Raw genomic sequence first — 8,806 nt, 5'->3', positions numbered from 1 at the left:
CAAAACTTTAAAAGTCTCCTATGTCCAGAGCCTTCCATGCTCCATGCTTCCTTTAGTTCTTCTGTTGAGCTGGTGCAGTTGGCACCACTGTTCCGTGCAGCTGAGGACACAGGGCTTCCGAGCCCCTGAGTGCCCCAAGCAAGGGTGCAAAACCCTCCACTCTGATCCCTTAAAGCCAGTGGAGTTTGCTACTCTGACTGCTGCCTTGTCATTCATTCACTCGGCGGGTACCTATTTGTTCCTTATGTTTACCAGCATCTGGGGGTGCTGTAAAAAGACTTGACTTTGCCCATTAACTTCTTTGAATCTCTTTTCCCTACCTGTAAAACAATAGGATCAGAGCTCTCGTGTGACAGGTTCGTGGCAAAGATTAAACAAACAAATATATGAATAGCGTCCTTCATGGGGGCCCACAAATGCCAAGGCCTGGCTGCGTGCTGTGGCCTTAACCGTTTGGAGTCTGGGCTGGGAGCCCACACTGTGTGTTCAAACTTGTCTCCACCTTGGCCGTGCTAAGTGTCCTTGAGAAGAGTACTTAACCACCCTGAGCCTTCTGTCCTCATCTATACAGTTGGGAAGATAGTCTAGCTCTCAACCTCACAGGGTTCTTGTGAAAAGTAAACGAATCAACGTAAGACCCCACTTGTGGGACCTGCCTGCCTCGTAGCGAGTGCTGGAGAAAGCCTGGCTGTTGCTATGGCTGTGGGGCTGCGTACAAGTCACTTTTCCTCCATGACATTGAAGGTTCTCAGATGTGAGACAGAGTGGCCGACAGCTTCTAGGGAGCCCCGAGGGGAGTTGGGAGAGCAATCACCACAGAGGAGAGCCCAGAAAGAGAGTGTCTGGGAGGCAAGCAGCCAGGCCCGAAGTGTCCCGGTCAATGGCTGTCGCCGGCCCTGCTGCCTGGGCACAGGCCGTGGAATGGGCGCAGCGGAGCGAGGGCCAGGCAGTTCAGCTCTCCTCTCCGCCAGCCTCCGTTCTCTCAGGGACCAGGCTTCTCTGTTGCCCTCAGCCACTTCTTGTCACCCTACATTTCTTTCAACGACTGAGCTCCCCAGCCCCGACTGTCCTCGTCAGGAGGGTGGATTGTGGTTTCCCGGGATTTGGAGCAGGCCCAGGTTCTGGTCGCCGCCCTGGGCTAACACAGGCTGGAAACCTCAGTCATGTGGCAACACTATCTCTCTCGCTCTTTGGCGATCTCTGGGCTTTCACTCTCCTGGCCAGATATCAGAGACATCTCCTCTGTCCCCACCAGGGTGTTTTGCCACGGAATTAAGGCCCATATCTGTCCACTGACAGGGTGTTTTCTGTCACTCCCTGTCCTTAAACACAGCCAGTCCCTCCCAGGACCCAGCTGCCTCATTCGCTGCGTCACGACCCCCGAGCAGAGACCTTTTCCTTTCAGGAAGTCCCCTTCATCCATCCCCAGATGGCTTGAAGTGTGTGAAGCGGGCGCCTCGTGGGGTGATCATTCCCCTCAGCCAGACTGAGCTTCACGGCCAAAGTGAAAGCTTCCCCTCCCCTCTTCCTCCCATCCTCCATTCCCCTCACAGTCTCGCTGTAACCTGGGCCACTGCGCGTCCCTGTGAGGGGTCCGCAAGGGCTCTCACCTTGGTCTCTCGTGTGGTTATATCTGGGATGGAGCTAGAGAGCTGTGGAAAGATAGAGATTCTAAAGTTTATTCCCTTTCCTCTCAGTTCTGCCACAGAAAGGGGATTCCATCCCATAAGTCTGTAATCCTGAAGGAGCACTGGCAGAGCAAAATGCTAGTTGATGCCGCTCTCAAACCCTACCATTCAACAAGCATCACGGGGAATGGAGGTTGACAGGCACGTAACTGTGATGTCGACAGGAAAAAGTCATTCATAAAGACTTTTTTGAGCGCTGAGATGTAGCTAGATCTTATCTGCTTGGAGGGATCAGGAAATGCCCTGAAGCCACAGGCCCTAAGGTGGAGGGCTGAGGGCAGGTGTGCGGAAGGGAGCTGTGTGCTCGCTGAAGGCACCCAACAATGCAGGGGAGCTGCCGGGGAGAATGGGGACCGACCGGATGTCACAGTATTCGGAGGAGACTGGCTGGGGAAACATATCTGGGGGCAAAAGGGGCTCCTGGAGAGCGAGGCAGGCAGGGAGTCAGGGAAGAACACTCGGAAAACTTCTTGTTTGCTGCTTCCCTCCACAGGCGCTGCTCCATTTCAAGAATGGCAGAAAACTGGGGAATCCCCAACATCTGGTCATTTATTTCCCCTCGCTGTAGGCCCTGTTTCCGGTGCTCCCTCTGTCTATACTGTTCTGTCTTCAGGAGAAAGACTGCCAGACCTCCCTAAATCTATAGAAACCCCAAAACCAAAACATCACTGCAACACCACACACCATTCAGAGCCAATTCACAAACCTATAGACAACTCTAAAAGCACAGACCACAAAAGGCCTACAGCTGATCATGAAGCTCCTCCCACTTCGGGACAAAACCTCAGCAATCAAGGAAAAGAGCCAATCACCCGCAACAAACGCTCTGTTGATCCCACTAACTCTGCTACCACACATAAAGATTCCTCTGATAAAAAGCATCTAACCCCAGCTCCCAAGAGCAAAACAACTTGTCGTAGATCCACAATAAAAAGACCAACAAGGAAACCAATGGTAACAGGAAACTCAGATAAAACCATTAGCTCTTTGGAAAAGACCACCATTACTTTACGTAATAAAAGTACCACATCACCAAAGATTACAATTCCCTTCCACCTCTCAGACAATTCAGGGAGCAACAAAAAAACAACATCCTCTTCAGAAAAAATCACAACAGCCACAAAAACAACATACAAGACTATACAAACTCCACAGAAGTCAGAAAAACCTGAAGACAGTACTACAGTTGCCTCAGACAAGCTCCAGATAAAAACTACAAAACACATAAAAGAGACCACGTTGGCTAGTGAGAAGACCACAAGAGCCTCTGCAAAGCCTACAGAACACGGAGAAAAGACCACATCAGACAACGTGAAGACCACACCATACTCAGCAAAGCCCACACAACATGGAGAAAAGACCCCATCAGTCTATGAGAAGATCATGCCATCCTCAGCAAACCCTAAACAACATGGAGAAAACATCACAACAGCAAATGAAAAGACCATACCATACTCAGCAAAGCCTATACGACATGGAGATAAGACCACATCAGACAATGAGAAGACAACCTCATCCCCAGTAAAGCCCACACAACATGAGGAAAAAGTTACATCAGCCAATGAGGAGACCACACCGTCCCCAGTAAAGCCCACACGACATGAGGGGAAGACACTATCAGGCAATGAGAAGTCCACCTCATCCCCAGTAAAGCCCACACAACATGGAGAAAAGACCACATCAGCCAATGAGGAGACCACCTCATCCCCAGTAAAGCCCACACAACATGGAGAAAAGATTACATCAGCCAATGAGAAGACTACACCGTCCCCAGTAAAGCCCACACAACATGAGGAAAAGGTTACATCAGTTGAAGAGAAGACCACACCATACTCAGCAAAGCCCACACAACATGGAGAAAAGACCAGATTAGTCAATGAGAAGACTACACCATACTCAGCAAAGCCTACACAACATGGAGAAAAGACCACATCAGCCAATGAGAAGACCATACCATCCCCAGTAAAACCCACACAACATGAGGAAAAGACTACCTCAGCCCATGAGAAGACTACACCATTCCCAGTAAAGCTCACACAACATGGAGAAAAGACCACATCGGCCAATGAGAAGACCACACCATCTCCAGTAAAACCTACACAACATGAGGAAAAGACCACCTCAGCCAATGAGAAGACCACACCATCCCCAGTAAAGTCCACACAACATGAGGAAGAGATTACATCAGACAATGAGAAGATCACACCATACTCAGCAAAGCCTATACAACATGGAGAAAAGACCACATCAGCCAATGAGAAGGCCATATCATCCCCACTAAAGCCTACACAACATCCAGAAAAGTTGACATCAGCCAATGGGATGGCCATAAAACCCTCAACAAAGCCTACAGAACAGGAAGAAAAGACCACATTGGCCCATGAGAAGATGACACAAGTACCAGAAAAGTCTACAAAATACCCAGAAAATACCCCATTAACCACAGAGAAAGCCAGAAGAGCCTCAGAAATGCCTACAGTACACCCAAAGAAGACCACATCCACCATGGGGAAAACCACACCAGTCCCAGCAAAACCTACGGAAAACTCAGAATATACTGCAGTCATAAAGAGTATAAGACCTCCAGTCAAGGTTACAGGAGACAAATTTGTTGCTGCTACTTCTCCTTATCTACATAAAACTGGGGTTACCCATCAGGTGCCCATTGGTTCTGTCACAATCACTGCATCTAGAATGGAGCTGAGTTCCATCCTGTCAGAAGCCCCAGGCCATAAGAGTCATCAATACCAGAATAAAGATGGCTCCCAAGGAGGTCTCCATCCTGGACAGATGGGCGAAAATGATCCATTCCCTGCATGGGCCATAGTTATTGTGATTCTGGTGGCTGTAATTCTCCTCCTGGTGTTCCTTGGCCTGGTCTTCTTGGTAAGAGACAAGGGTGCCCCAGGGAAATACCTCCCCAACTCCTATGGGATAGGGAGTTGAAGAGAATTTAGGGGTCAGAGTTAGAGGGAATAATGTCTAGGAAAAGAGATATGACAGGGGCTGGGGGAGATGAAAAGAAAGGGGAATAGTGATGAAAACTAAGGGGAAGAAAATAAATACATGGGATGTAAAAAGTTAGAAATGGATATAAAAAGTTGGAACAGATATAAAAAGTTGGATCTGTAGTTGAGAAAAAAAGAGTGCGAAAGACAGAAAATTTAGGGGGTGGAGATAGATTCTGGGGTGTGGGAATAGGGGACATAAGGATGAGGAGATGGGGGAATTGGAGGAGTTTGGGGCTCGGTGTGTTGGATCTAGGGCTAGAATAAGGACCAAGGTTTGGATGGAATGCTGAGAAAGGGCCACCCGAAGGCCAAGGGCGGGGAGGGCAGGGTGAGGGGCCTGAGGTGCAGGAGGCATGGCGGATGGTTCTCATTCCTTCTCTCTCGTCCCAATCACAGGTCTCTTACGTGATGCGAACACGCCGTACACTGACCCAGAACACCTGGGACAATGATCCAGAGGATGAGGGCGGCCCCAATTCCTACCCAGTCTACATGATGGAGCAGCAGACCCTTGGCAGGGGCCAGATCCCTTCCCCACGATGATCCCGGAGAAGGTGCTCTGCCCCTTTCCTGAATGAGGAACCAGACACACAAGTTCTATTTCCTGGACTCCGGGGAAGGCAGAGAATACTGACAGCAGCCTTACCCTTCCCTCTGTTCTTAATTGCCACTGGTTGGGGAATGAGGTGACAAGCAAGGAGGACCCAAGTTTAGGGGACAGAGAAGAATGTGCAAATTATACAAGTCAGTGTTCTCTGTTGAAGGTGATGGTCTGAGAATGAGAAGCTGTTTGATGGACATGTGGGTGGGGACCAACGCGGGACACTGAGTCCGGGGAGGGGCATGGCCAAGGGAAGGACAGGAGCCTTGGAAGGGCAGGGCCTCGGACCGACTGTGAGTGGGCCTTATGGGCAGTGGGGAGCCTGAGGACAGAGCCTCTGGGTTTCAGGACCAGTCTATATTATTTCATCTCACTATTACTTAAGAGTTTATGGGTAAACAGGCTGGAGTCTAACTTCCCAGAATCCTTGCCCTTCTTTTTTTCTTTTAGGGGGGGGCATAGTCTCACTCTGTTGCCTGAGCTACAGTGCCATGGCATCAGCCTAGCTCACAGCAACCTCAACTCCTGGGCTTAAGTGATCCTCCTGCCTCAGCCTACCAAATAGCTGGGACTACAGGCCTGCATCACCATGCCTGACTAATTTTTTCTGTTTTTAGTTGCCCAGCTAATTTTTCTCTATTTTTAGTAGAGACGGGGTCTCCCTTTTGCTCAGGCTGGTCTCGAACTCCTGAGCTCAAGCAATCCTCCTGCCTCAGCCTCTCAGAGTGCTAGGATTACAGGCGTGAGCCACCATGACCAGCCTTCTTTTTCTTTTAATGAAAAAATAGGATCTAGGAAGAAAAGAGAATTTATTTCCGTCTCTACTCTCTCCATTCCCTGGAGAAAGGAAAACTTCAGAAAAGATCATAAATATCTCTCATCCACATGGTGCCTTCCTCTTCCTCAGTTTTTCTCCCTGAATCCCTCAGTTTTTCTAAATGTTCACAGTGGGCACCCTATTGGTTTCGCTGGCTGGGGTGTGGGTGGGCACACCAGGAGGGGGTTTTTGTTTGGCCTGTGATCCCATCCACTGATCCCCACCCTAGCCCTTCCCAGATGCAGTCCCCACTCAGCATTTATTCTCCTGTCTCTTCCATCAAAAGCCAGGCAGGTTTTATCTTGTAGGAGGCACCTCTCTTCTCTCCTGCCCCCATCCTCTTCTTAAGCATTTAGCCCAGATTCCGAATTTCTTCCTTGTGGGCATTTCATCTGTGTATGCCTTCTAGGTTTTCTCTTCCACTTCTTGTAGCCTTTTCACCTATTACTGATTGAGCCGAGGGGACAAGGAGAGTGGACGGATGACAGATAATTTCCTTTCTAAAAATGAAAATATTGGTCTTTTATAATAAAGTATAAGATATTTATAAAACAAGGACATCATAGTTATTGAACTACTATTGGGAGAAAGTCCTGGCTGGTGATTCTGGCTCTGACTGTGACCTTACAGAAGCTCCTGAGCAGGAGGGGCCAAAGCACAGGACTGCAGGTCTCAGCAGGGTCGAGGAAGGGGAGGCGGAGCTTGCATTGCTCCTGAAATGGCTCATTTCTGGGTTTAGATAAGAGCCAGCCTCAGTTCATGCTAGGTTTATTTGCATGATGACAAAATGAGGAGAAAATTCATCGGTTAATAAGCAAGTTTTAAGCACCCATTATATACTCTATTGATGATAGAAAGAAGTATAAGCTTTTAGTCCTAACTTGGGACACAAATACAGGAAAATTAAAATTAAATAATTCAACAAGAGTTGTTAGCAGGCCGGGCGTGGTGGCTCACGCCTGTAATCCAAGCAATCTGGGAGGCCAAGGCGGGTGGATTGCTCAAGGTCAGGAGTTCGAATCCAGCCTGAGTGAGACCCCGTCTCTACTAAAAATAGAAAGAAATTAATTGGCCAACTAAAAACATATAGAAAAAATTAGCTGGGCATGGTGGCGCATGCCTGTAGTCCCAGCTACTGGGGAGGCTGAGGCAGGAGGATCGCTTGAGCCCAGGAGTTTGAGGTTGCTGTGAGCTAGGCTGACGCCACGGCACTCACTCTAGCCTGGGCAACAAAGTGAGACTCTGTCTCAAAAAAAAAAAAAAAGAGTTGTTAGCAGGTAGTGCTATACAGAACAAAAGAATGCCTTAATTAAACCCAACTTTATGGCATCTACCACACCCTATATTTATGTTAGCCCTGCTAACAGGACACCAGGCCTGCTCCCAAACCATTCTGTGCCCAAGTGTCAGTCCCAACCCTCTCATCACCCATGGCCTTGGCTCAGACTCTTACTGGAGGAGGACGACATACTGGCTGACTGGAAAGGCACCCCGGCTGGCTACTGGCCTTTTACCCTTAACTGCATCCAGAATCAGACAGCGGGGCCGAGGGTCACCATTTGCTGCTTTGGGCGTCCACATTTGCTGAGAGCCTATCCTGGTCAGTAGTCCAAACCTGACACCGACGTCACTGAACTGTCTGGCCCTTACGGGCCTGAAGGTCTCTCTGAACCTTCCACCGGAGACCCTGTTTGCTAAGGGAAGGATTGCAGCTTGGGCCCCAGAAAGGAGGCATGCCAGGTGCCAGAGGGACTCAGCTCCTTGAAGAAGGCCTGAGGCCCAGAGGGACACCTGGGTTCTAGAAGAGGGTTGAGAAAAGGAGAAAGATGCCTGATTTGTAGTTGTCTGGGCAGACAGTGACTCAGCGTGTGGCAGCTGCCAGCATAGGAGAGTCTCTCTGCCCTGGGAGAAATGCAGAGACGCCTAACCCCAGCCTCTAACTGTTGAATTTCCCCAGCCTGGACCCTAATTAAAAAACAAAATTAGGCCGGGCGCGGTGGCTCACGCCTGTAATCCTAGCACTCTGGGAGGCCGAGGTGGGCGGATAGCTCGAGGTCAGGAGTTCAAAACCAGCCTGAGCAAGAGCCAGACCCCGTCTCTACTATAAATAGAAAGAAATTAATTGGCCAACTAATATATATAGAAAAAATGAGCCGGGCATGGTGGCACATGCCTGTAGTCCCAGCTACTCGGGAGGCTGAGGCAGGAGGATCGTTTGAGCCCAGGAGTTTGAGGTTGCTGTGAGCTAGGCTGACGCCAGGGCACTCACTCTAGCCTGGGCAACAAAGTGAGACTCTGTCTCAAAAAAAAAAAAAAAAAAAAAAAAAAATTAAATAAAAACACTTGTGCCCTAAGAGTCTTAAACACTCTACCCGACTGACCCCTCCCCTGCCAAGGCAGCAAAGCACAGGGCGAAAGGGTCGGGTCCGGCCGGCTCTGCGCGGGGCAGTCGCTCCCTCCCGCTGCTCTGCCCGCCAATCACCACTTTGAAATCTAGGGGCGCTCCCCTAACAGGGCCTGGGCTCCCTCCTCACGTGCAAGTCCAAGTGCCGCCCGGGAAGCCCCCGAGACGGGGTGCCGTCCCGGTGGGGAGGGGCGGGAGCAGGGATCAGGGTCTTCCCGGAGTCCGCGCCGCCCGCCCGCGCCGCCGGGCAGCACCGGCGACAGCGCGTCATGCGACAGCGCGTCA

General features: G+C 50.0%; 1 protein-coding gene and 1 long non-coding RNA gene across 2 annotated transcripts; one reads left to right on the top strand and one right to left on the bottom strand.

Moving 5' to 3' along the window:
* The first annotated feature begins 2,200 nt into the window (after nucleotides 1-2,200).
* On the top strand, nucleotides 2,201-5,847 carry MUCL3 (mucin like 3). Its single transcript, XM_076003533.1, has 2 exons — nucleotides 2,201-4,574; nucleotides 5,096-5,847. The coding sequence occupies exons 1-2, from the start codon at nucleotides 2,640-2,642 to the stop codon at nucleotides 5,240-5,242; spliced, it is 2,082 nt and encodes a 693-aa protein (XP_075859648.1). The 5' UTR covers nucleotides 2,201-2,639; the 3' UTR covers nucleotides 5,243-5,847.
* A 681-nt stretch (nucleotides 5,848-6,528) lies between these two features.
* Nucleotides 6,529-8,791, bottom strand: LOC142871004 (uncharacterized). Its single transcript, XR_012919353.1, has 3 exons — nucleotides 8,652-8,791; nucleotides 7,571-7,915; nucleotides 6,529-6,617 (listed from the first exon to the last, which is right to left on the bottom strand). It is a non-coding gene; the product is annotated as an uncharacterized LOC142871004 (long non-coding RNA).
* Nucleotides 8,792-8,806: the final 15 nt, after the last annotated feature.

Source organism: Microcebus murinus, chromosome 5, assembly GCF_040939455.1.
Source record: "Microcebus murinus isolate Inina chromosome 5, M.murinus_Inina_mat1.0, whole genome shotgun sequence".
Classification (NCBI taxonomy): Eukaryota; Metazoa; Chordata; class Mammalia; order Primates; family Cheirogaleidae; genus Microcebus; species Microcebus murinus.
This window is presented reverse-complemented; position numbering and strand designations above follow the sequence as displayed.

Bases quoted from the DNA above. Each gene is read 5' to 3' on its own strand.
- MUCL3 (XM_076003533.1), top strand. From the start codon at position 2,640: ATGGTAACAGGAAACTCAGATAAAACCATTAGCTCTTTGGAAAAGACC. The intron at 4,575-5,095 runs GTAAGAGACAAG...TCCCAATCACAG, and splicing joins TCCTTGGCCTGGTCTTCTTG to GTCTCTTACGTGATGCGAAC.